The sequence below is a fragment of the Cucumis melo genome, chromosome 8 (genome assembly GCF_025177605.1).
Source record: "Cucumis melo cultivar AY chromosome 8, USDA_Cmelo_AY_1.0, whole genome shotgun sequence".
NCBI lineage: Eukaryota > Viridiplantae > Streptophyta > Magnoliopsida > Cucurbitales > Cucurbitaceae > Cucumis > Cucumis melo.
This window is the reverse complement of record NC_066864.1, coordinates 7,854,772-7,881,823: the sequence shown is the minus strand read 5'-3', so window position 1 is coordinate 7,881,823 and position 27,052 is coordinate 7,854,772. Positions and strand designations below refer to the sequence as shown.

Sequence of the window (27,052 nt, the reverse complement as noted above, 5' to 3'; positions counted from 1 at the left end):
TTTTCACTTAGTTCATGCCCTTTGCATAATCTCATTTTCACTTAACTATGAATTGATCCAACTGACGACTCTATCCATAACTGCTAGTTTATTGATTTTGAAACTATGAGTTTCTTTATTTTGTTTATGTTTTCAAAATCCAGATTTAAAAAGGAATAGTTTTTAGAACCTTGTTCTTAAAAATTTGGATATAGACTCAAATGTTTCCTCAAGAACTCGTTTGAAAAATTGGACGATTTTCTAGAAACCAAATAGATTATCAAATTGATATCTAGCCAAGTTATTGATTTGATTATTGTAATTTTTCGGTCACAATTCTGTTTTCCATTGATAGTGACTATGGATATAACTCTTCAACTTTTAGAAGCTACTTTGCTATTAAACCATGATTCAATTGGCATGTGTTGATCATGAAGACATAATTTGGTTACCATTAAAAATGTTTGTCTTTATTATTATTGCTTTTATCTCTGAGTTGTCATCTCCTAGATGAGATTCAGAGAGGGATGGGAATCGAGAAAAAATACGAGAAAAGAACACGAACAAGAAATAATAAGTCGAGCGTGGATTCTTTATTCTGTAGGTGGTTGTAGTGGTTTTCTCTATTTTTCCTTGTATTCTAAATTCTTTTTTACAAAGCTTATCTATCTTAATCAATTTATGTTTGGGTAAGTCTGTATTGCAAATGTTTTTTGTATTTTAGGTACCATATATATGTTTGGCAAAAAAGAGTAGTGAAAAACCAAGTTTGAAGCTAAAGTTATTAAGTGAATATAATAATTAACAAGATTCAATAAAATCAATTTAAGAAACATATATATTTCATGTACCATGTATATGTAAAAAAAAAGTAATGAAAACTTATAATAAGATTATAATAGTCCTCATCCTAAACACAGTTTACAAACTATAATAGGTCTGTACCCCAAATGCAAACTATTCAACATTGTACATACTGCTAAGCAACTCCTCGTCCCAAACACCCCATAAAGAGTGTTTCGGGTAAAGAATTATTATCGTAGTCCTAAGTTATTATGATTGAGTTATAATAGTTTGTGTTTGGAACGTAAATTATTTTAGTCTGAGTTGTAATAGCATATGTTTGTGATTGTAATAGCATGTGTATATTATTTTACTTTAAAAAGGAAATAATAGACACTAACAAATAATAAAAAATTGATAGATATCAAATAGTAAAAATGGTAGCAAATGAATGGCTTGAAATAGTATTCACAATAGCCAATTGAAATTATTAAATAGTAGATGGGTTATTATCGTCTTGCACAATCTTCTCCAGGACAACTCCTAAATAGGTGGATTCGTTCCGTCTTGTATGCCCATAACATTTATCAACCCTTGGGACAACTTGATGTTGAAATGTCTATAGTAATGATAATGTATAAGTATTATATTTCAACAATAATATACTCTCGTATTTATTAATTGTCAACCTCAATGGCGCGATAGTCTTAATTACAGGAGATTCTATGGGAGAGAAAAAAAAAAAAGAACTCTCATGAGCTCATTTCGTTTACTACAGGCATGGAAACATTCTCAGAATTTATGCTATTGAGCTTTCTAAAACATACCCATCCTTGGGTACAGTTACTGTTTCCTTTCTCCTTCCGTCTCGTAGCCGTTGCCTGAATTAAATATCTTACTTCTAAGTTCCACATGTTTTTACCAAAGCAAAATCATAAACCAATGCTTAATGCTCTAGGGCACAAAAAAATCTTTCTTCTAAGTACCAGTACTTTACAAACCAAAAAATTCTTCAAGGAATGTTCAATGCCTAAACAAATGCTTGTGAACCTTTGGTACAAGTCGGCATGTCAATGAAACTCGAGTATTTGTTCTCTCGAAAGAACTATGATCACGGTTCACTTTGACGGTTGCATTTTCTGTTTCTAATAGACAGTTTTGAACTTCAGTTTTGTTCACTGCCTGAGAAAGCAAAGTAATGAACAAGGAGAAAGAAACTGCAACGATGAAATGCATATTAAGAACCACAGTAGTCATCATACCTGTCCATAGCATTGGAGACTGTTGTCACTGATACCATGCAAGTAACCTGGCAAGTAAATTAAGGCAACAAAAATACAGTTAACAAACTTCACTGAACTGGGAAGGTTAAGACGAAATCAAGCACAAGATTTACCAGAATAAGCTTCATCCTTAAATATGAGCAAACTACGAGGCATTAAAAGAATAGAGAAAGGGTGGGGTTGGTGAGTCGTTCCATTAGAATCTTTATCGTCGATGTTTTCTGTCAACTCGTCGGCACATGATTTCAACCTTGAATGTGGAGTGAAGTCCATAACAACAGGAGAACCAAGAGATAGAATTGCTACTACAGGAAAGTAAGCAGGGCCATCTTGATGTGGCTGCACAAAACGAGAATGAAAAACTGTTTCTAAGATATTGCTAATTGGTTAACCAATGTATGACAGATATTTTTTTTTAGTCAGAAATCGGATGTCAATGTACATCTAGATCAATTAGATCTATGATGAGGATCACGACACTGAACATAATTATAATACAAATAAGATATGACAAGGACACGTCAGCCCATACCATTATGCCTTGATTGTGGAGGTATTCGTTAATAAGAACATGATTTATGGGTGCAGGGTATAGATTTGTTTCTTGACTGATCTTCTTGGTGATATTTGTCAGCCAAATAGGCACTGCAGAACATCAAAAGAGAAAAATTTGTCAATTCGATCAGTTTAACTAGTTGAGTTTGTACAACTTTTTTCTCTCACCGCTCCTTGGCTGTTCTTTATGTGGTTAATACATGGACCTCTGTTTCTAATAAATAAAGGATCGTTCAACTTTTTCATCTAACATCCAGAGAGGCAAATCTCCATCCTCCCGAATTATACTCCCTTAGATAAAGAAACACATAGGTAAAGCTGTAAATTGATGAATGCCAACCATAGAGGAGAATTAGGCACAGCAGAAAACAGAAACAAAATTATCCACGATAAGGGGATTGATAGAAACAAAATTTGGCAACCTGCTCAGGTATCAAGTGGTCAATGCTAAATGATATGGGTGCTTGTATATCCTACGTACGTAAGTAATTATTGTAGTAAAATATATCTAAGCTTTCATATAACGGGCATTAAAATATGTGCTAGCCAATGTGGATGGGTTAGAAAACCATGCTAATAATACCGAAACTCTAGAACTCAAGGACACTGTTGTACAACCTGTAGGACTTATCCTATTCAAGTTCATCAAACCATACTAATGTCGAACTCCAAGCTTGATGATGGCAATATGAAGTTTTTCAGCCGTTTTCTGTCATTTCCATGAGGAGATTGAATTAAACTAGTCTAGCCATCACACATCACATGGAACAAAATGAACTATGATCTTGAAAATAGCCAGTCTATTATGAATAAAGCAGGTTTAACTTTGTAATCAAGTCAGTAAGAGGTGTATGTCAATGCATTAAGCTAAAACTTGATTAAATTTATTTCCACAAGGCAGCATATAATGCATTAGATAAAATTAACTAAGAACATTACAGTTTAAGCATAGTTTTTCTCCAAACTTACAATCTTGGGGTAGGAGACCTTTTTCATGTACAATACCGCCTGCAAGAAATCAATGGATAAAGAAAGCAGTATGATTAGTAAGACAAAGTGGATAATCTCAATTTGCGTTTCACCCCCCGTAATAAATCTTTCAAGAGTTCAGAGCTTAGCAAAAATACCCCAATTTTGCAGCCTTCTATTCTTCAAGGACTTCCATTTTGACACAGGCGCTTTATAAATCTAGAAATCAAAACTTACCCAGTTTAGTAAACGATTACAAGACAAAAGAAAAGTGGAAAGATGGAAAAGAAATAGGGAAATTTGGTACATTATCCAGAAGAGCGGTCTCATGGTCGTGTGATATGAAGTTGGGAATATAGAAGACTGTTGGAAGATGACCAACTTTGAAACGATTAAGCCCTTCCGATGATTCCATGGCTCTGATTCAAAATCTCAATTTGCAAAAGGATTTAGAACCCTAAATAATGAAAAAGAAAACCCAGATAGATGAATTTAATATTAAACCAGATGAAGGGATTTTGAACAAAGAAGAAGATGAAGACAAAAGAAAACGAAACTGAGATTTCAGTCTAGAGAAGCTTCACATTTGTAATTACCAACAGCAACAGCAGGATCACTGTTTTTTGTGTTAAATTGGGAAACAATACTGAAGCATTGAAATTTAGCTTAATTACACGTTTACCCATCTGATCTTCCATACACAGCTAAGATAGACAGATATATTTTGTTATATTTTTGTATATATTACCATAATTTTAGTTGTTTAAAATAGATTAAATTATACAAATTATATAGTTTGGGTTAAAAATATTCCAAAAGTTTCAAAAATATTTTTTTTAAAGTTTTGTTTAAAAAATAATTTGAAACTATCGAAACCATTAATAAATATCATTGTAAGAATTCCACCTTCATTTTTTAATCCTTTTCACTCTTTTCTCTATCTTTTCGATGAAAGAACTTCATATTAAATTATGAGAAAATGAACCGTAATTTTCATTCCCAATTGAGAAATAACATGAGTTCAGTTTGAACGAAGAAATCTAGTCAGACATTCATTTCCAACTATAACATTCACTCGTTCACATCGAATTTAAATGCATTATCAATAAGAAAACATGTGATTTCACTCATTGTAATCACAATTCATTCTTACGATTCCGGCTAAAAGGTAAGAGTATTTTTTTAATCATTTTTGGAAATATAAAAGCTTTAGATATATTTTTGATGCAAATCATAAAGTTGAGAGACATTTTTTTTATAATTTAACTTTTAAAATATACTCCTTACAATTTAGATTTTTAGAAAAGAAAAAAAAATTGAATCGTTTATGTATTATAAACACAATTGTTGAACAATAATTTGCTTTTCTTTTCTCCTTAGTATTCTTTTCTTTTAAAATTAAGAAACTTCTTTGAAAGTTATTGATGGAAAACTCCTAAAATATTTATAAAATATAGTATAATTTTCAATTCTATAACTAATAAATATTGATAAATAGACAACCATCTATCAATTGTCTATATTTTTTTAAAATTGTCTCGAATTTTTAATTTTTAAAATATCATTTTACCTTATTAAAAAGAGAAATTGTTATGAATAGTAAAAAATTAAAACACATGCATAAAAAACGATAACAAAATATAGGAATCTATGAATGTTTTTGTAACGCCCCAAATTTTCGAGGTAAACTTTTACCGCTTTATTTAATTTTTAGGGGATTTTAAATTTTGAATTAATTTCTGAAATTCTGGAATTTATAGTTGTAAATCTATATAATAATCATATAATAGTAATTATATTATTAATGTTATTATTAATTATTATAAGTTATATATATATAAATTAATATTGATATTATATTTTATTTTATTATTATTAGTATTATTATTATTATTACTTAATTATATAAAAGTTAATATATATATATATATATATATATATATATATATTAATATTTTATATATTATTATTAATAGTAATTAGAATTATTAAAGTTAATATATACACATTTAATAATATTTTCTTTATTATTATTATTATGGTATTTTTATTATATATTATTATTATTATTGATTTTTCTAAACTTATTATTTATATATATATATATATATATATATATATATTTAAAAAAAAAAAAAAGAGAGAAAGAAACCCTACCGCGCGCGAGCCCCCATCCATTTCGTTTTCTTCCTTGCGCCGCCGCCCACCCCCGCGTTTTTCTTCTCCATTTCCGACGGCCATCTCTTCCCCTCATTCTCTTCTCCTTCGTCTCTCTGCCACCATCTCTCTTCCTCTCCGTCTCCGTCCGTGTGGTGGTCGTCCGCCTTCGTCTCCACCTCTGTCCACGAACGTCGAAGCGGATTCTGCCGCGGCCTCCATCTATTTCCGATGCTCTCTCTCTCTCTCCCTCTTCATCTTGTGCACTCGAACAAACCGTCCTTCCATTTTCGTCGTGTTTTTCCCTTCCGGCCGTCGTCGAGTGAGGACAGAGGGAGAACCGCCATCGCCGTGTTGATTTTGTCCGTCGTCGCGCGCAGCCAAGGTGATCGTGAAGCCGTACCCGAGCCGCGAGCCGTACCTGAGCCGAGCCGCGAGTCGAGTCAAGCCGAGGACCTAGCCGAGCCGCCAAGCCGCGCGCCACAAGCCGAGCCGAGACCAAGCCGAGCCGAGCTGAGTTGAGCCGAGGCCAAGCCGAGCCGAGCCGAGCCGAGCCACCTAAGCCTTCCTTCCTCCACTTCGGGTCACGGTGAGTCTTCGGTAAGGATTGTTTTGATGAATTCCCTAATGTTACTACATCCAATTCGAGTTTGAATATTGGAATAAGATATGGCCCTACTTTTCTCCCTTGAAGGTAGTAAGGAGTTGACGCTTAAGTTCTCGGATCCCGCGGCAGGCTTGTTTGGAGATAGCTTTCCTTTCCTTGGGTAAGTCAACGGGTGTCGTTTCGGACCTTTCAAAACGACTTCTACTAGAGTCATCAACTAAAACCTTTGTGTTTTCGTTTAGGTTGATCCGTTGAGCGTGGATTCGATCGAGGAGCATAACCGAGTATCAGGTAAGGGTTTTCCTACTACTGGACCTCGGATCGAGGCTGAAAACGTAGTAATCCACAGGGGATTACACGTTAGTGACTGTACTGAATAACTGTATGTGTGTTGGCTGTTAAGCACTGTTATTATATTTTGTCTGTTGTAAAGGTACTGTGACTGCTAATTGTAGATTGGGATTTTATGTTGATGGACCTTGAAGTTACGGTTCAGTATGTAGTAATCATTGGTCTGGATGTTGATCATGGAGTTTGGACGGGGAAGGACAGTGAGTCCGGTTTTGGTTGGTTAGTTGATTGGGTCTAGGGTTTTCCCTAATGGTGTGCGAATTGGTGATGCGTATAGCAACTGAGGGTGTAGTTGTTTAAACCTATACTATCTGACTGACAAAGCCTATGGCGGAACTGTAATATGAATGCCGTTGGGGTGTGACTGATGTAGACGGTTTAGTATGGACTGAGGGGTAACGGTTAGCTTCATCTATGGGGTAGTGTGCCTTACGGATAGGTGCATCCTTCGGGAGCACTAGACTGATAGGTGCATCCTTCGGGAGCACTAGACTGATACGTGCATCCTTCGGGAGCACTAGACTGATGTGTGCGTCCTTCGGGAGCACTAGACTGATATGTGCATCCTTCGGGAGCACTAGACTGATATGTGCGTTCTACGGAACCACTAGACTGTTATGTAGGGTACCCCCGAATAGGAAGTTAACTGTTATCCCCTAACGGGCCCAATAGTGGGTCCCTTACTGGGTATGTTTATACTCACCCTTTTCTCTTCTTTAACTTTTCAGGTAAGGGCACAGCGAGAGGCAGACCGACGAGAGGCAGGAAGGATGCGTGAAGGCCATATGGACGCGTCTGGTTTTCTTATCGCTTCCGCTATGTATTTTGTCAGAATATTTGACTTGTGATTTTGAACTGATGACTTGAGTTTTTATTTGAGACTTTTTATGATTGATTTAAAATAGGGCCCGAAACTGTCTTTTTGTAAGGTTTCTAATGCTTTAATGAATCGTAACTGGTCCGTTTTAAATTTTATGTTGAATGGTCGAGTTTTGGTATTTGGTAGTGACCTCAGCTTAGTCCGGAAAGTTGGGTCGTTACAGTTTTGTAGGCTGGATTTTCATAGATAAAAAAGCGAGAATTAAATCAGTATAAAATAGTATATTGATTGAGATTAAGAAGTGATTAATAGTATATTTTTGCTCTTCAAACTCTGTATAAAATAGCAAAAATTTGAGCCAATGGAGCATAAGTAATCATTAGAGTATTAAATAGGTTATTCTTTTTTTAAGGATTAAAACTCAATCGGTTGAAACTGAAAAGTTATTTGATAAAAAAGAAATAGAATTCTCTAAAGAACTTTTCTTAAACATATCAATTTATACCAAATTCGTAATTTATTTTTCCAAAAGAATATTTTGTTGAACAATCAACAGAAATCGAGAACCCGAGAAAGTAAAAACCAACGTAGAGAGTACAAGATTTGATTTTTCGGCTTCTTCCATCCGATTTTGATTCGATTCCTATATTTTTTACATCATGGAGTTCGTCTTTGTTTTCACTCGATTAGATCCGATTCATGGTACGTGCTTTCACTATTGTTCTTATATTTTTCTTGTTCTGTGGCTATTATTCGAGTCTGAGATGCTGAAATGAAGTTGAAATTTACGATTTCGAGCTTAAATAGAGCATTTGAACAAGTTCAATTGTCTGTGAACCTTTTGAATCTTCTTCAAGTTCTAAATCAGTTTGACGCAGACAATTTTATAAACTGTATCGTTCAATAGTGATCTTCTCTACAGAAATTAGTTGTTAGGTAAACGCTATTGCTGTGTATATATGGAGTTCGATAGTACTCATGAAACACTTAGTTCTGTATGCTGAATTTGGGTAAGTGTAAAGGTCATTGTTGGCTTGAAAATGCAAATTAGCTTGTGATTTTACAATAATTGTGTGAGCTTGAAGATATCCACTCGTTAAGGGGTTAGAATCTTGGAAGTTCATTGGGATCGCCAAAGTTGTAAAGAGAATGCTATGAGTGGAGAAGCATACAGAATTTTAGTTGGGAATGCTGAAGAGGTGGGGAACTGGGGGATCCCAAGAGGATTTTAAGTTTTATGTGAGGATTATTTCACATCTAAATCAAAACAAAATCAATTGTTTTGCTTGATAGAGATGAACTTTCATTTGATCAAGTTCTTCATACTGGATATGTGTTTGAGTTAAGTTATGTTAGGCTTGTATGTATATACTGAGTAGTTATGCTTTTGCTTGAACTAACATCATGGAAGGTTAAACTTTTGAGCGTGCGGATTTTGGATGTTTGCCTCTACTTTTTAATTGGAAATCTGAGACTGAAACTATAACTTGTTTGTCTATTGATGCAAAAATTTCATTTTCTCTTATTGCAGGACAATATTGTGTGTTGATGATCTGAGAAGTAGCTACACGTGATATATATTCGAGTATTTTTTCTGCATAGTTATACCGTTACTTTGGATCAACAAGTTCAGTTGCTTATTGTCTAAAACAATCAGGTTAAATGTGATGGTGAAAACAAAGCAAAAACAGAATAGTAATCCTAATCATCTTTCTGGCTCTTCAAACTATGTTATTGATTTGGATATGCATGGAGATGATAGTTGGGTGGTGGTAAAGAAGCAGAAAATCACAATCCTAGTGCCTCCTATTTCTGTAGTAACAAAATCCTCAACTCCCGATGCTGGACAAAGTCAGCTGCAACCAATTACCCAAAAGGTATCAAATTGCCAAACAGGAGCTCTTGAAGAGACACGTATTGAAGCGCCTGCTAATGTGCTGCCATCATCTTCTGAAAATGCTAATCAACAAAGTTCAAAATCTGCTGCTGCTCATTGTACTTTGACAAGGAAAGAGCCATTGAAGCAAGCTGTCACACCCCCAAATCCAGACAACGCTTTCAATTCAAGGTCTTATAAGGTTTTAGGATTATCGAACAGCACAAAATCTATGAAGCAGCAGCCTAGACAGCTGCATTGCCCTGGTGGCTTTCTTGCAGGAGGCACATTGTTAAATCAAAGACTCAGGGCGCTTAATCTGGAGAGGAAGCTGCAAAAAGCTGGAGGTTTAAGTAGGTGGTTGGAATCACTAGGACTGGACCAATTTGTAGGTATTTTCAAGAGAAAGAGTATCACTAAATTTCACCTGGTAAATCTAACCATGAAAAAACTGAAAGATATGGGCGCAAATGCGGTGGGGCCTCGTAGAAAACTGATACATGCAATTGAGTGTGTTTGTCAACCCTATAGTTCTGAACCTTTTGATCGGGCTTACAGGATTTAACCGATGATTTTAACTCGTTCTTCAGCTTCCGTGTAATCAGTTCCATCCATCTTGGTGTATCTTGAATTGTTGGTTGTACGAAGAGATGGATATATTGGTTTAGTTCAAAACGTGTCTATTGACTTTTCAAAGGATTGATGGCTAAAAGAGTGTATTTGCTTCTTCAACAATCAGGGACTGAAAAGTAGGCAGAGAACTATGTAAAGCTCCAGCTCTTGGAAGTGAAGATTGAGAGCAAATGTTATCTCAAATCTGCTGGGTTTTATATAGAATAAGATCACCATATTATCAACGGTGTTAGCATGATGATGGAGGGAATTTGGTATGATTATTTCATCTACTCTCAGTTTATTTCCCATTTTGTGAAGTAGGAGATTGTTCGTTGGTCATACACAGCAATGGCTCTAGGAGTTTGAAATAATTCCGAGCTAATTGAGCAATCAGTAGAGATAGGTATACTGGAAATTCTTGTAGAAATTTTGTGATTTCTTTTTCAAATAGAGGAAATATGCGTAAGGAGTCTAATCTAAATATTGGTCTTAATGTTTATGTAGGATCAGTCTTTCAGGTATGAAGAAAGACGTCAGCCTTTCTTTGGTAGTTGAGTTTGATGCTCTAGCATTCTTCAAAGTCTTCAAAATCTTTAACAACGATTGCCTGGATTTATCTTAGATGTCAAATGCTGTTGGAATAGTCTGATCTTGCTCCTCTAGTGATTGTTTTGGGTTTTCTTTTTGTTTACCTCGCCCACTAGGGGAATGGTTTTAGGTTTCTCTTTTATAACAGGGCTTGCTATTGGGTTGCTCAATATATTTAGTTTTTCATAAAAGACTTCAGCCTTTCTTTGCATCTCCTGAGCCAACTTCCTTGCTAACTATTCTTACCCACTTGCCAAGATTTTGGTTGCTTGAGCTCGTAATCGCAAAACTAACACATTTTTATCTCAATTTTACCTTTTGCTTTAAAAGTATTCCTTGAGTTACAATATTTATATTATCATTAACCTTTCATAAACCTACAGTATTTATATTACTATTCATCTTTCATAAACGTTCAAAAACTATTCTGATAGAGATATGTTAATATGGTAGAAAATTATCAAGACCTAAAACAGTGTAACAAAGATCTAGAATGAAAATTAAGACTAGAAAATTATTAAGACCTAAAACAGAATGAAAATTAAGACTCAACATTCTTGTTCATTGTCACATATGTTTCAATATTAATTTCCATTTAAAATTCTAGTTGATTTCTAAATTAAACTCCTAATGTACATTTGTGGATGGTCAAAGGAAGTATTGTTACTTTCGAAATGTTACTTTTGAAATAATGGACAAAATCTAAGTGATTTTTTTGTAATTTAGTCTAAATTGTCGAGTTGAGTTGGTTGTTTACACCTCCATGCCTCATTTAACGTTCTCAAATCAATTCTACCAAAACTTTCTCCTTTTAAGTCCTTTCATAATTTCATTGTTTGTCGACATCGTGAACCAAGGAATCAAACAATAATCAAGAAGAAATGATGTCATGTTTAAAATCACTCTAAAAGACTCTTAATTATCCAAAATTAATTCAATCTTTAACTTTAATTTTACACTTTTTCATTTTGAATGATTAAAAACTTTGTTCCTTAGACGTTTGAATATCAGTCCTCAACAACAAAAATGAACAGTCTATTCCCCAACTAATAGAAATCATGGAGCTTACAAATCTTTCTATTACAAGTGCTAGTGAGCGTTCTCCGTCGGTACTTCAACGTAATCACACTTTACCCATTACCTTTTGGCTTTTGCACCCATTCACTTCTATAAGTTCACAGAGTTCTCACTGAATCCTTCTTCGACTGTAGGCATGAACCATCACCACCACTTGAACGGAATAAAAAATGATGAGATCCAGAATCTATTGCTCCCAACCTCCTAATCTCGTCCCCGGATTATAGTTCGTGAATAGTCGGAACTCGTTTCCGAGCTTGCTAGAGTGGTGTGGCCTAAAACCACATGGATGGAAACCCATTAGCTCAGCTGCTCTTTCTGCTTGCACTTCTCCTGCATTTTAACGATTCAATGTGGAATCATAAGCAAAACAATAGAATAAAATCACAATTATCTCAGATATAAAAACAAATTGCAATGTGAAATATATAATCGCGGCATAAGGGGGTTCATCGTTGCAATACCTGTTAGTAATAGCAGGTAAGATTCACTATGTTGTGCTAGAAAAGAAATTGTATGAGCGACTTTCTCCAAACATTCTTTGCTCTGCCAGAAGGAACATAAACGGAGCACAAATTAATCATAGCTTGGTACAGAAGCATTGTCTCACAGATATATATATAATCCAAAGCACTGTTACAATCAGAATACAGAATCATCAACTGGGAGAGCTGCGTTATATGGTCTTGTAGAAAAACTGTCGTTTGTATGAGTTCAGTCTTTATATGACGTAAACTCATGTATTGTTAGTGTTACGCACAACTAGCATGTTCAAATAGAACATTCAAACTTGGGAGAGTAAAGAAATGGATTTTGCTGTAAAGCATTCTGACAAGGATGTGATAATAATCACACGTGCGCTCACATACACAAAAATCCTGTGAACGAGAAGGATATTTAACCCTGATTCACAAATTAAGCACCCAAAAGTGTTCAAAAAAGAAAAGAAAAACAAAAACTAATCATAGGCAAAGACATTATCTCTCACCAGGTAAGGAGGATCTGCTACTACAATCTGAAAATTGTGCTTCAATTCCATTGGCAATTCTTCTGGTTCATTGTAATCATAAAATGTGAATTCACTACCATGTTGGGAAAAGCGTTTGTCATACTCAAGAAGTTGTGCAGATACATTGGGACCAATTTTCTGACAAATGAAGACCAGACTAAGGAAATATATTAGTCAATAGAGAAACTGGTTAGGTCTGGAAGAAAATGGCTTCAAATCAGAAGAAATTACTTTCGGCGTATAAAAAACAAAAAGGTGAAGAAAATAACAATCTGGTTTGGAAAAGAGGATAGGGTTTTCGATTCAAAAAAAGTGTTCACAACTCATATAGACTAGTGTAATGTCTAAGGCTTAATTATAGGCACCGGTGCACTACACAAGTGCAAAACCTAGCAACCAAAAATTAACTATTATCATAACCGAATCAAAGAAATCAAATTGTGTTAGAGAATATTTATAATTTAAATTTAAAATCTAACATTATGAATCAACTGGAAAAAATAAATGATAAAAAACCTTGTAAATTTGCAGTACAATGAATTCATGGTCAGGTTTCATTTTCTGGTCGAACTACATGACATATTTCTAATCCTAACTCTTTTTTTTTTTCTTTTTTCTTTTTTCTTTTTTTAAGAAAACATCTTAAGAGACTTATATTTCAAATTACAAGGAAACAAAATATAAGACATCAAAGGTACAAGACAATTAATGATCAAAATAGAAAAGATAAAAGCTCCTAAGTTCAAACAAATAATTGAAAAAATCGCAAAAAGCTTAGAAAGAGAACACCAAGTAGAATCATTTAGTCTTGCAACTTCTAAACAGTCAATCCATTGTAGGGTTTTATCATGGAAAACCCTTTGATTCCTTTCAAACCATATTTCAACAAGTAGTGTTTCAACAACATTAACCCAGGTTTGAGGCTATAAGCCTTGACAAATTAATAGTCTCTATATTGTTGAGCATCCTGTTTCTTTGGGCGGTTTGAGACTAAAGAGACTATTAATTTGTCAAGTCTTATAGTCTAAAATGTTGTGGGTTAATGTCTACAAAAATTGCTTAAAATAATTAGGATTTTAGGAGGCCAATAGCAAAAAGCTCAAATCCTTCCAGAAAGTATTAATAGTCTCAAACCTTGAAGAGGTGAATGAAAGAGAACAGAAAAGAACAAGGTTTCTGATCACTATGAATGGACTAAGACAATGTGAGTTGGGAAACAGTAACAAATGAAGTCCTATTTTTCTAAAGATGGTAAACATACATCAATTCAAGCTTCAAGTCACTCAGCAAACGTGAGGTGTTTTTTACAGTCTTCATGGCCATCAGTTGAATTATTTCCTCCTGCAACTGTGAAGTATTTTTACAGTCTTCATGGCACCTTTTCCACTGATGAAAAAGGTGCTGGCCATCTGTTGAATTATTTCCTACTGCAACTGTGAAGTGTTTTTTACAATCTTCATGGCACACCTAAAGCCGAGTTGGAGCCATGTCTTTGGAGCTCATACATCAGAATATTTCAGGGCTATTTAGTGACCCTGAGCTTGTAAATAGGTTTTTTTTTCCTCTTAGATATGTAAATTTCTAAATTTTCCCTTTCAATATCCAATTACTTAGAGAGTCTATCAGCCTCTTAACAGATCCCCCCTCGTCCCTTTTTCCGTGAACGAAATTTTCGTCTCATCAAAAACTAATTTTTAACTACAAAGTGAAACAACAAATCATTCTTTGTGCAACTTATATTTGTTTTAAAATCAAAATGTGAGGTATACCATGAGTTCATAACATGCTACGTTGGTATAAAGCGAATAAAAATCATTCTTATCATCGGTATGCTTCAAGGGATGCACATTTATCTGCTCTCCACTTGAAATTCCAGTCTCAGCCAAGTAAATTCAAGTTCCAAAATGTGATAAACGAAAACGACTATCCAATTACCTTCAGATAAGTGTAGAGAGTGGGGCAAGCAATACAGGCGACCCGAGGAGAATCAAATTTCTGGCATAGCGTAAGAACCTCATCAGCCACTGTCTCCGCCGTGTGGCGGTCGTACCAGAATTGACTCAGCCTCCAATCCTCCGCCACTAAAGCGACTTCCGAATCCTCGGAAACTCCATTTTCCAAGTGAGGCTCAGTGGAGGGCTGGGTTTGTTCGGCAAGGAACTCCTTGAGTGCAGCTAGGGCATGAAAGCTCAGCAACGGCGGATCATCGTCAACATCATCCTCTCCAACAACTCTAGGGTCTCTACAAACGCTCTCCGATTTGGTTGGTGACTCCATTTCTAATGTAATCTTTCAGGCCGTTTTCTCTCGCGCGAAGAAAGGAAGCGGCGGCGATAATAGATAGAGGGAATTAATTCTATAATTTATTGGCAATGATTTTAGGTAAAATATAGTTTTCTTTTATTTATTTGATATATACAATTCCTCATCGTTATTAATTACATCCCTACGCTCAACAAATTAATATTTGCCACTTAAATTTTGTGTTTATGTTTATTTGATTTTTAAAGCCATCAACATTTTTATCTTAATATTTGAATAATGTTTCTACCTACATAAACATATATTAGTAGGTGTAGGCAAGTCAATACTTTCGATCATACACTAATTTTGGCACAAACCAATATTACTGTATCAAGAAAATATCATAATTTATTAATTTTTATACTTAAAACATATGTTTTAAAAGACAAAAAAAAAAAAACTTGGAATTTGTTTTTAAAATTAAGAAGAAAAAGTTAAAAATGAAAAAAATGAAAAAAATGAAAATTTTAAAAATATTTTTTTATTTAAAAAACAGAAAACAAAATCAATTATCAAACATATATTGTTTTTATTTTTAATACACAAAAATTTAAGAACTTGATTCTAAAAACAGAAAAGATAAAAATTGAAATCAAACAATTTTTTTTATTATTTATTTAATTTATAATAGAAAACTAAAGAAACCAAAACAATAAGAATAATGTTGGCGATAAATTCATCTCTATTTGGATTAATAAGAGAAAGAAAATAATTTTCGTAAAATTTTTTTTATTTAAACTTATTTTAAAAAATAATATTTAAAATAAATAAACCTTCAAATATTTCAAAAGGTAATAAAGTTCAAAGGTTTAAAAAGTTGTTTTTATTAGTTATTAAACCATTCATATTTATCACAAATATAATAATTATTCTTTTCAAAAATTAAAATAAATCAAAATTAAATCAACCATAGTAACTCAAATTAGGTTTTAATTTTAACACTACAATTGTTCTTTGCATATCTATATTATATATATCCTTTCTTTTGTAACTATTTTCATTATTAATTTAATAGATTTTAATACTATGTTTTTTTAAAAGTAATATAAAAAATATGATAGAAGACGAACTAATGACAAATATACGACTTTAATGCATGGATCCCACACTTTCTTCTTTTTCAAGTTATTTAATATTTAATATATATATATATACTCAAATATTTGAATTCCAATTTTTAAAAATATATTTCTTATTGAATATTTTTTCAAATTTCAATTTCCAATTTTCAAAATTACCTTTCCTTATTCAATATCTTTCTAAATTTTAAATTTCAATCTCCAATTTTTTTTAAAAAAAATATATATTAAACAAAATATGTTATTAAATATTTAAATCTCAAAATTCCAATTTTCAAAAATATATTTTTTCATTAAATATATTTCCAAATTCCAATTTTTAATTTTTAAAAATATCTTTCCAAATTAGACATCTTATTGAATATGTTATGAAAAAATATAATATCTAATTCCAGAAGAATTCTTCCCATACTTTTTTCATTTTGATTCTAAAGAATATTTAAATCTCCAAATTCCAATTTTCAATTTTAAAAAATATCTTTTCAAATTAAATATGTTATTAAAAACTATAATATCTAATTGTAGAATTATTTTTGATATTTTATGAATATCGGTGGATTGCAAATATTTGTTTAATATATTTTTTAATAACATATTTTATTAATATATATCTTCTCTAAAAGAATTGGAGATTAAAATTTAGAATTTGAAAAAATATTTTTAGATATTGAAATTTGAAATTTGAAAAGATATTTTTGAAAATTGAAATTGAGAGATATAAATATTTAATAACATATTTTGTTAAAAAAATTGGAGACTAGAATTTAAAATTTGGAAAGATATTTAATAAGGAAATGTATTTTTGAAAATTGGAATTTGGAATTTAGAAAAATATTTAATAAGAAAGATATTTTGAAAATTGGAATTTTGAGATTTAGATATTTAATATATATATATATATATATATATATATATATATAAAAATTAAATATAGAAATATTAAATATCTCTAAAAGTCATGTACACCCAAATTACCCTCCTTCTACTCTATTTTTTAGATTACTTTTAAAAACACATTGTTTAAGAAAAAAATTCATAATTTTGTATTTGATAATATTGCTAATTAACTCTTAAAACCTACCTCATACCACTCCTTACGTTTGTTGTAATTCTTTTTAAGTTTTTTCTTTCTTTTATCATTTATTAATTATCATTAATTTGGCTAAAAGATCATTTTTAGTTTTATTAATAAAAATATTTCTAATTATTAATTATCATTAAATCTAATCAAATGGGAAGAATGTAGAATATGAAATGTCTTTTATTTCTAAAAAGAAAACTAGCCTAGAATCTATGACTTTATCTTTAATTATAATTAAGTTGGTTTCAAAACTTATTAAATTTTAGTAGTTTTGCAATATCATTTTGTTACTATAAAAGGAGTCTTTTTCACTGCATTTTCTAAAGTTTGTCTCTCATGGTTTCTTTTGCACACAACTCAATTGCTCTCAAAATTTATTTATCTTTTATTTAAAAATGATAGATAAAGGCTTTTTTGTTCCTTCATCTACATTGTTTCCTTTAGCAAATTCTTTTCTATATGATTGACAAACAAAGACAACTAATTATTAAGGATTTTTGTTGCATTCCAAGAGTTCCTAATAATTATGTAGCTCTTCCCACTTATGCTAGCAAATGTTTGAGGAATGAATTTGGCTAGAAGATCATTTCTTTGAGATCATCAATATGGATGTTTCTTTGTTATGATATTTTTACTATTGATTTGGTTCTTTTTTTGTACTAAAAAAAGACAAGCACATTATGCTATAGGCTTAATATATTACTTTATAATTATAAATGAGTTTTTATGTTTTTCATTTTCTTTCAATTGATATACTTTTCTTCTTGAATAATAATAAATAATGTGAAGTAGTGCTTTATTTTATGATCTATTTTAAAATCAAAATAACCTATTTTAAAGATAATATTTGTTATAATTTAAGAAATTTTGTATTAATTACAACTTCTATTTTTTAAAATATATGTTTTATAGAACTCAATAAAAATCTTAGCTTTTAATTAAATACAAAAATCTTAACATTATAACATTTCTCTTTTTTTCTTTTTAGGTTTTTTTTCTTAATTTCAATGTTTATTAATTCGTAATAAAAAATTTTTTGTTTATAATATGTAGAGTTTAAAAACTAATTAAAATTCTCATTCCTACAATTAATTACTACATATATATCAACAACTATGTTTTGTTTCTTTTTCTTTATTTTGACGTTATGTTTATTTTATTTTCCTCTGTATTTTTTCTTTTATATTCAATGATATAGAAATAAATCTTTAATACTTAATCTACCTTTCTTATATCCATTATATTATTTTAATAATTTTTTTACTTCTTTTATTATATTTACCTAAGTTTTCAAACAGAATCTAAAAAAGAAAAAAATAATAATTAAAAAATAAATGTGACAGATCATGACATAGAAAAAAATGTTTGAAACATCACAGGCTACGTGTTGAATACTGGTATATATTATATTTTCATCTCCTCACAATATCAATTACATAGTTCTAAAACACGTTGTAAACTCAAACTTAAATGAAACAAATACAAAATTAGAAAGAACTCAAGACAACTAATTAACTCCAAACCCTAAAACACACACAACAAACTTTGCAACAAAAAGAAAAAGAAAAAAAAAACAGCCCCTAAAAATATATTATTGTAAGTGTGAGAGATTGAAAATTATTTTGGAATTCATTATTCAAACAGAGTTATGAAGCATAAATTTTTTGATAATGGCAATGACTTGATGACCCAATTGAGGATCTTGAGAATTAGTGAAGAAGCCATGTTGTTTCCCCTCAAATTCCACATACTCTATTCTCTTTCCCAATTGTGAAAGTGTTTTTGCATAGTTTTCCGCTCTATCCTTAAGCATTTCATCTCCACCAACTATCACCAAAATTGGCTCTAATTTCACTTCTTCAAGACTCATGCTTGATGCCCCAAATGGGTTTGCTAATGGATGGTCTCTATCTTCTCCTATTGGTAATGATAGCCTCCAAAACCTGTTTCCACAAAAAACGTTGTCGTTAAATTTACCCTAATCTATCATCTTTTAAGTTTCTAATTTTTGAATTTATCACTATTCACTACAATAAAAATTAAAAAGTCTATTTTCCAATGATTTATTTAGTCTATAACAATATTAAGAGTTCTATTATATTAGTGTTTAGGAGTGTTGGAATCAAATTGTGTAAATAGCTGCTATATCCTTGTCTATATAACAACGCAACTTGATATCGAAGATTATATGTACCATATGCTTGAAAATCTCATGTAATATAATGCCTTGTGTGTTTTGCATGTAGGATTATTATTTTCTAAATTTCAATGATCAAAGGAGAATATCAAAGTATTAGATAAAGGACCAAAGTGAAACTGACCTTTTAATTTTTTTAAAAAAAAAGTATTTTTAAAGGATTGTTTGGATTAGTTTCCTATGTGTTTTTAAAAACTTATCTCAAAGTAAAAAAATTATAGAAAATATACATTGATGCAAGCTTAGTTTAGTATCTCTACTTTTTTACTTCCACAACCCCACACTACAAAGAGCTAAACACTATTCCTCTAAACAAAGAAACTAAAGACTTTATCGTATAAGAGCTAACTCAAGTAACTCGAGCCCTTAAGTCAAACATTTGTGATTGGTAGAAAAACAATAGAATTTTTAAGCACTTAATCAATTTAAACATATCCCTCGTCTAACCTATTCTAAACGTTTGGTTCCAAGAATATTCATCGATGAAACTTTACTTTCAAAATTTTTGTTACCCAACATATTGGTATTGGCATCCACACAGCACAATTACTTCACTTTTGTGTTTGTATTGCTTTTTGACATCACTACAAAGGGAATGGCTTAATTTGTCAGAGAAATCTTTTTTGGATTCATCCATCATTTTCTACCTCTTTTCCAAAAGATTTGGACTTGAAACATGATATTGTGAAGGTTGTGTGTGTGAGATATTGATTGGAGAAAAGGCACTATAAATTTTTTAAGAGATTTTATGTGCTAGATTCTAATAATTAAAAACTTCCTTTAATAACTTTCTTTTATTTCATTGTTGAATTATTGATTAATCCTTGTCTTTTGGATTAATTAGTTTAAAATAATGAAAACCAATTGATTGACCTTCTAATTTCAACTCCACTATGAATAAATAAATAAACAACAAAGTCTTTATTTTTCAGTAATAATTTATTTTTATACAGAAAAGAAAAGTCATATTTGAAAAGTTAAAAAGTAATTGCTTTTTGGAAGTTTTTGTTTGAATGAATTATTTGAGAAGATAAGTTTCACATGTCGTTGTATTATGTCATCTTTTAGAAAAAATTAGTGAACTATGTATGGAAGAAAGGTTAATTAAGTTAATTCCCATTTAATGTAAAATTAATTAATGTTAAAATAGGAGATTCTTACACAAGATAGATAAGGTCAACTAAATTAAATTAATATATTAACTCAATGAACTTATCCACTACAAATTTTATAATATAAAGAAAGAGCCATTTTCCAAAAGGAAAGAGATTTCAATCAAATCTTGCCACACACACACTTGCACATATATTATTATAAATTAAAACTTTTTAATAATTACCATTACCAATTTTGATTTTATGAAAATATATAAATGTTCCCTTTAATCTTTTTCCATAGAAGTTCACTTCACAATTAATGTAACATATAGTGGTCACTAAATAAACATTCAAAATGGCTTGCTTTAGAAAAAAATGGAGGAAAAAACAAGTTGTTTGAAATATTAAAAGTTTTTAGATTTGTTTAATTTGTTACATTATTGATTTTTATAAAATATTAACAATAATTACCTCAAATGTATAAAACAAGTATATATGTGACATGTAATATTATATATATTATAGAAATTAAATTTTAATTTGTAAGAAGACGACAAGAAAATCAAATAGTCTAATAAGATCGAAGTTGAGGAACTTACATTAAAATGCCTTTGTTTAAATTATTGGAGTTAGCAAATACCTTTGTTTAAGTGGTTACTAGCGTTGGATTTCTAAGTTTTGTTACAAAAACGTACAAATTGTTTCGTGTGTTTGTTAGTTTTTGATAAAGCACACAATTATTAATACATGTGTATTTAAATAGGAAAAATCAGTTATTTAAAACTTAGATCATACAAATATGTAATAGTATTATTTTGTTATATTTATTTTCAAACCTTTTTTAATCTTATAGTAATAATAATTTTTGTTTAGCTATGTAATTTATTGCGTTGTAGTTTTGGATTTACCAAAAAAAATCCAGGATATTATATCTATAATAATGAAAAAAATCATCAAAAATAAAAAAATAAATAAAATATTAGAATCTTTTTCTAATATAGAAAATTTTGAGAAGCTATTTACCCAACAAAATCATTAAAAATAAAATTTATTATATTTTATTTTTATAAAAAATGTAAATATTTTGTTAAATTTTATATTTTTTTATAAATTCTCTAAAATATTTATACTTATAACAAACAAAACAAAACAGGTTTAATAAATTTTTGTAAGAACCTCAAACAAATTTTATTAAAAAGAAAAAAGAAAAAAGAAAAAACAGGATCTTGCTTTGAGATACAGTGGGTCAAAATAAATAAATAAAAGATTAAGGCATTGACTAGATCTCTCTTTTTCCATGGTGGAGATTTGAAAAGGACATTTGTGAGAAATTATTTGCTTAATTTATTTTCAATAAAAAAAAAAAAAAAGAAAGAAAGTGGTTGGCAGTGTTTTGTTTTCTAAATAAAAGAAAAACTATTTTCCCCTCCAACAACATCGAACGTTAAAAATAAAACATATGAAAAAAAACCTCCACCAAATTAATAATCTTCCTAACATCATTAAAAATAAAAGTTATTTTAATAAAATATCACAACTTATCTATAGTTATAGATGTGTTATCTGCATTTATCTCTCATAATAAATACATATAATAATTTATGATGGTCTACAACAAACAAATAGATTATAATATTTTACTTTACTTTTAAACAATTTACATATACCGTGAATGTGAAAACGTGTTGCTTCCTTTGATGATTTTTTTATATATAACTTTTTACAAAATTGAAAATTATCGAAATTTTTAAATAAAAATTTTGGGTAAGAAATTAAAGAGGTGGATGAAATAGATAATGAGAATTTATAAAACTGTAGAAACGTTGGTGATGTATGAAAAGAAATAATAGCCACGTAGACTGGTGGTGAGTCTGGTGACGTAAATATAGGATAAAAGTTTCTCTTTTTTTTGGAATGATACTATGAAATAATAATAATAGTGGGTATTTTAAAAAAATAATAATAAGAAGCCTACAAGATTAAATAGTCAAATATTAATTCGAAATATTCTACAATTATTCATGATCCCTTTCTCCACTTCATGTTCTTTTATACCAATTCTATTTATGTACTTATACTATTTACTTTTATTTTTCTTTTTTCTTTTTTGGTCTCGAATTAAAATTAAAAATAACTAATTAAAGAATGTGGATAAGAATTTTGTAGAGTCCAACTCAACTTTTCATAGGTACGGATGAAGGAAAGGCACCATGTGTGTGTCATGTGTTTTTTTCATATTCAAAATATGAAATGAAATTAAGCTTATGTGGGTATCATATCATCTCACCTATTTATGTCTTATTTTCTTTTCATTATTGCCTTATAAATTGACCAAAAACAGGGCCAACGTAAGCAATCGTTATTTCTGGGACAAATAATTTAAATCCTTATCCACCTCTTGTTTATTGTAAATATAAAGAAAAACAAAATCTGAAATTAAAAATTATTATAGATTTATTTTGTCTTTTAGTTTTTATTTTTTTATTTAATTTAATTACTAAGTTTCAAATTATTATAATTTTATCAAATTCTAATTTGTTTTATTGTTTTCAAGATTCATTCTTAATTTTGATTCTTCCTTAAATACTCAATTCGGTTTGTAGTGTTAATAAATATTAATTAATTTTAAATAATTTTTTTTTAAAAAAAAAACTATAACATTACTTTTCATCCCTACTACAAAATTTGAATTTAAAATTTTATTTTTATAGTTGTTTGTAGTTAACAAAATTCAAATTGACTCAAATCTAAGCTAATCAAATGGATTTAGTCTCAACGTTCAAAATCTTTATAAAAGTTAAAAACATAAACTAGAATGATTTTTAAGTCGTATCGATACCCAAAACACGACAAATTTAATTTTTGCCGACACATTTACTACAAACACGTTTTTGGTAATTTAGCCGAAGTTTTTGCTCCCTCGACAAAGAGTAATGAAGGACAAAAAAATATTTTTGTCGTAGAAAACAAATCTAAAAAGGAAGAAGAGAGAGAGATGAAAAATAGTGTGTAGTTTTGTTTCAAACTTTATGTCAAGTCAAGCGCCACCAAATCCAATTTCGGAATCTCTTCATAGTTAGTTATAAGCTTATAATAAGCTAAAATGTGCAATAAAAATATATAGATAGATTGAATACAATTTAATTACTAATCAATCTGATTTTTTTTCGATCTAATCCATCATTTTTACTCTTAAATTTTGAAAAGGACAATTTTAATCTTTAAGATAAAATGGATTAAAGATCATTTTCTTTTTCTTTTTTGTTTTTTTTTTTTTTTTTGTTTTTACTTTAAGAAGCAAAATGAGTATATATATGTGTAAATGAAAATTGGAAGTATAGAATGAATAGAAGAATTACGAACCTGTCAAGCGCTTCCAAATCGAAAAGTTGTTCGGCCGGTCCTTCCTCCGATTTGGTTCTCCGAACTCCGCCGAAGAACGGGGCCATTAAAACAAAACCTCGAACTCCAAATTTCTCATTCTCGATTCCAATTCTCACGGCCAAATGATGAGCAATGTTCCCTCCCGAGGAATCTCCCATCACAAATACCCTTTTCAAATCCCCACTCTCCTCAATCCACTCATCTAATTTCCCCGCCTTTCTCACCCACTCGATGGCTTTTACTCCGTCCTCCACCGCCGCAGGCAGCCGGTGCTCCGGCGCCAGACGGTAGTCCGGTGCGATTACCAGAGCGTCTAGCCCTAGGGCGAGCCGAACGCAGCAATTGTGTGAGTTGGGCCAAGATCGGGAGCCGACGCAGAAGCCGCCGCCGTGAAAGAAGAAGAGAATAGGGAGTTTTTTGTTAGTTGTTGGGGATGATGATGACGACGATGATGATGATGGCGGCTTGTAGAGGCGGAGGTGGAGGGCGTGAGAGGCGTCGTAGAGGACGTCGCGGAAGACGACGGAGGTGTCGAGTGTGATAGGAAAAGGGAAGTGGATGTTGTCAGAGCGGGAGACGGTGCCGTCGCTGTAGAGTTGGAGAACGCCCATGCAGTCTTCGACTATGTGAGGAAGGGAACCCATTTTTCTTTTTCTTTTGGTTATCGGTGAAAATGGAGGGAAAGAGGGAAGGAGTTTTTATAAACCAAATGAGAGGAGGGTAGAGTGGTAATTTACTAACATAGTGGTGGTGGATATGTAAAAATACTTTGTAAATTTTAATTAATTCATTATGACCTTTTGATTATTTTGTTAGAATTAAACTTTTAGAAGATAACCAAATCAACCAAATATATATATATATAAAATTACCATCATTTTAAATAATTTTTTTAACAATCAATTTGAATTTGTTATACTATGTTATATACATTTGTTAAAAGACTAAAATTTTAAAGTCATTAAAAGGTTAATTTATTGTAAAAGAACCAAATATCGAAAATTAAATTTGTTACTTATTAAGACATGAAGAAACAAGAATAGATGGTTGATTATCGCGCCATAATTAACACCAAATTAAGTTACTTTAACTTTTCTTTTATCTCATTCACAAGAAACACACAAGTTTATTGTTTGAAGATTGTTTTACTATTTTGTGTGTACTGTACGGGAAAAACAAGAAGGGATTTGTTAAACACACAGCGTGTGATATTTTGAAAGAGACATTAAAGATTTTTTTAAAAATAAATGAATTTGAAAGGAACACTTGAAATGATCAACTTTTAAAATGATTTTTGAGCTTCTCTAATTTTAATAATATATACGATTATCAAAATATTTTCGTTAGTTATTTACCTTACTTTTTCTCCGTGATTAAATTAAAAGTTAATATTACATTATTAGTTTAATAAAGTTTCATATTCTAGTATATTAAAAACTAAATAAACTTCTATAATTTTTTTTAAAAAAAAAAAGTTCAATAAAAACATATGAATTTTTATTTTAAGTCAATTTCATGAAAAGTGTTATGAATATATATATATATATATATATATATATATATATATATATATGTCTGTTTGTTTAATTGAAGGGTAGAATTAAAATAGGTGTGATGACTCTTGGGATAGATATTTGGGTGTTTAGTGTTGAATGACAAAGCTTTGGTCGGCGACCAACCCCTTTTCTTAGTGGATATTATGCGAAAAAACAAACACTTTTCAAATTCAAAGTTGGATTTACATTAATTTAATCATTATAACTATATAGTGTTGGAAATATTTGTGTATATGTATAGTATTATAGTTATAATATGGATATGGATATAGAAAAACAAAGGTTATTGATTATTATACAAAAGTGTAGTGTATATAATTTGATGATGCCATGTTTTTGTTGAAATAATAAAGTTATAGCAACGGGTCGACGAAGGAAATAAAAGATATGACAAAACTTCTAACACTTTTATAAACACCTTCTTGCCTCTCATTTTAAAAAAGAAAAAGAATATGAGATGCAATGAATCATCCCTTTCCCTTTTTTTTTTTTTTCCTTCCTCTAGGTGAGATTCTCTATATACCCGTAATCTATTGCAATAAATATAAGTGTTACTTTTAGATATAATAAAATTAACCAAAATATTTACAAAATAAACAACTATATTGGTATATATTTTTGTAAAAGTTGTCTTTTGAAATTATTTCCCTTAACGTTTAAGTCATGATTAGAAGTTTAGTCTTATGACTAGAAAGTTAGAATTTAGTTTTTCGTGGTTTGATAAAGTCTCGTAAATAGCCTTACTGTAGAGACTATTTGTAAAGTGTTTATCAACTTGTAAGGGCCGAGTTCTTATTAATAGTTGAAAGTACGTAATATGATTATAAAAAATACAAAAAAAAAAGAATAAAAATTATTGAAAATATTTTCAAATATAACAAAGTTGTCACAATTTATAATTGGATAGACAATGATATTTTGGTTTGTTTTGATATATTTGAAGATAAAAGGAATGTATTATTAGATTGTAGATATTAGAGTCGTACGGGGGCTTATGGGTAAGATGTTTTCTTGATTGGAATTAGTATTTGTATGTATATGTGAATGATACTTTTTTTTTTCTTTCTTTTGGTGGAGGGTAAAGAGCCCCGTTAGTTTGTTTTTTAAGGTTCTTTTGGTTCAAAGATAAAGAAACAAAAAAAGATTCGAAAGAATAAGGTTTCATAAAAAGACAAAAATAACAAACCTTTTTTTTAAGGAGGAAAAAGATAAAAAGAACATGGTCACGTGATAATGGAAGTTGACCACAAGGCTCATGCCTCCGATATGTTTGGCGTTGTGCAATTCTTGTCCCAATTATTGACTACTTCAATCTAATAATAATTAATTTACATGGTTGGCTTTTTCATTGGAAGAGAATAAGAACTTTATCAACCACACATACATTTGTATCAACATTAACTACATCTACTATAAATTCTAAAATTTTATTATATTTTGTAAATATTTTCGATAATTTTATCATTTACGATAGTTTTCTCTTTTTAAAATCGTAAATAAAACTTAACATGCTTAATTTACAAAGTTTACTCATGTTTCTATTGGTTTTCTATACTCTTAGTTATATTCAAATTGACTTATGATTATTTTAAAATGTCTCTAGACTTTCAATTTTGTATCTAATAAGTTTCAAATCTATTTGATATTTTTAAAAATAATCTAATCTATTATATATATTAAAGAGA

General features: G+C 30.4%; 4 protein-coding genes across 8 annotated transcripts; 1 reads left to right on the top strand and 3 right to left on the bottom strand.

Annotated features, from left to right (window-relative positions):
• Positions 1-1,387: 1,387 nt before the first annotated feature.
• LOC103500943 (uncharacterized) lies at positions 1,388-4,296 on the bottom strand. 5 transcript variants are annotated; one of them, XM_051089076.1, is made up of 8 exons: positions 4,166-4,296; positions 3,877-4,026; positions 3,728-3,788; positions 3,570-3,608; positions 2,578-2,690; positions 2,159-2,384; positions 2,025-2,071; positions 1,388-1,944 (listed from the first exon to the last, which is right to left on the bottom strand). In XM_051089076.1, the coding sequence occupies exons 2-8, from the start codon at positions 3,982-3,984 to the stop codon at positions 1,786-1,788; spliced, it is 753 nt and encodes a 250-aa protein (XP_050945033.1). In that variant the 5' UTR covers positions 3,985-4,026; positions 4,166-4,296; the 3' UTR covers positions 1,388-1,785. The 5 variants fall into 5 exon arrangements, with proteins under 5 accessions (XP_050945033.1, XP_008462630.1, XP_008462631.1 ...); XM_008464408.3 differs by having other exon boundaries at positions 4,127-4,274; XM_008464409.3 differs by having other exon boundaries at positions 4,154-4,248.
• A 3,627-nt stretch (positions 4,297-7,923) lies between these two features.
• On the top strand, positions 7,924-10,794 carry LOC103500944 (uncharacterized). The gene is made up of 2 exons (XM_008464411.3): positions 7,924-8,206; positions 9,036-10,794. Exon 2 carries the CDS (start codon positions 9,172-9,174, stop codon positions 9,943-9,945), a length of 774 nt encoding a protein of 257 aa, XP_008462633.1. The 5' UTR covers positions 7,924-8,206; positions 9,036-9,171; the 3' UTR covers positions 9,946-10,794.
• Positions 10,795-11,502: 708 nt separating this feature from the next.
• On the bottom strand, positions 11,503-15,058 carry LOC103500945 (uncharacterized). Its single transcript, XM_008464412.3, has 4 exons — positions 14,605-15,058; positions 12,649-12,807; positions 12,125-12,206; positions 11,503-11,993 (listed from the first exon to the last, which is right to left on the bottom strand). The coding sequence occupies exons 1-4, from the start codon at positions 14,944-14,946 to the stop codon at positions 11,848-11,850; spliced, it is 729 nt and encodes a 242-aa protein (XP_008462634.1). The 5' UTR covers positions 14,947-15,058; the 3' UTR covers positions 11,503-11,847.
• A 3,456-nt stretch (positions 15,059-18,514) lies between these two features.
• LOC103500946 (probable carboxylesterase 15) lies at positions 18,515-24,480 on the bottom strand. The gene is made up of 2 exons (XM_008464414.3): positions 23,791-24,480; positions 18,515-19,076 (listed from the first exon to the last, which is right to left on the bottom strand). Exons 1-2 carry the CDS (start codon positions 24,453-24,455, stop codon positions 18,770-18,772), a joined length of 972 nt encoding a protein of 323 aa, XP_008462636.1. The 5' UTR covers positions 24,456-24,480; the 3' UTR covers positions 18,515-18,769.
• Positions 24,481-27,052: the final 2,572 nt, after the last annotated feature.

Coding starts and splice junctions, on each gene's coding strand:
- LOC103500943 (XM_051089076.1), bottom strand. CDS start 3,984: ATGGAATCATCGGAAGGGCTTAATCGTTTCAAAGTTGGTCATCTTCCA. Junction 2,385..2,577: donor TCCACAATCAAGGCATAATG/GTATGGGCTGAC, acceptor CGTTTTGTGCAG/CCACATCAAGATGGCCCTGC. Junction 2,072..2,158: donor TAAGGATGAAGCTTATTCTG/GTAAATCTTGTG, acceptor TTTACTTGCCAG/GTTACTTGCATGGTATCAGT.
- LOC103500944 (XM_008464411.3), top strand. CDS start 9,172: ATGGTGAAAACAAAGCAAAAACAGAATAGTAATCCTAATCATCTTTCT.
- LOC103500945 (XM_008464412.3), bottom strand. CDS start 14,946: ATGGAGTCACCAACCAAATCGGAGAGCGTTTGTAGAGACCCTAGAGTT. Junction 12,207..12,648: donor TAGCAGATCCTCCTTACCTG/GTGAGAGATAAT, acceptor TCCTTCTGGCAG/AGCAAAGAATGTTTGGAGAA. Junction 11,994..12,124: donor TTACCTGCTATTACTAACAG/GTATTGCAACGA, acceptor GTTAAAATGCAG/GAGAAGTGCAAGCAGAAAGA.
- LOC103500946 (XM_008464414.3), bottom strand. CDS start 24,455: ATGGGTTCCCTTCCTCACATAGTCGAAGACTGCATGGGCGTTCTCCAA. Junction 19,077..23,790: donor GATTTGGAAGCGCTTGACAG/GTTCGTAATTCT, acceptor TTGTGGAAACAG/GTTTTGGAGGCTATCATTAC.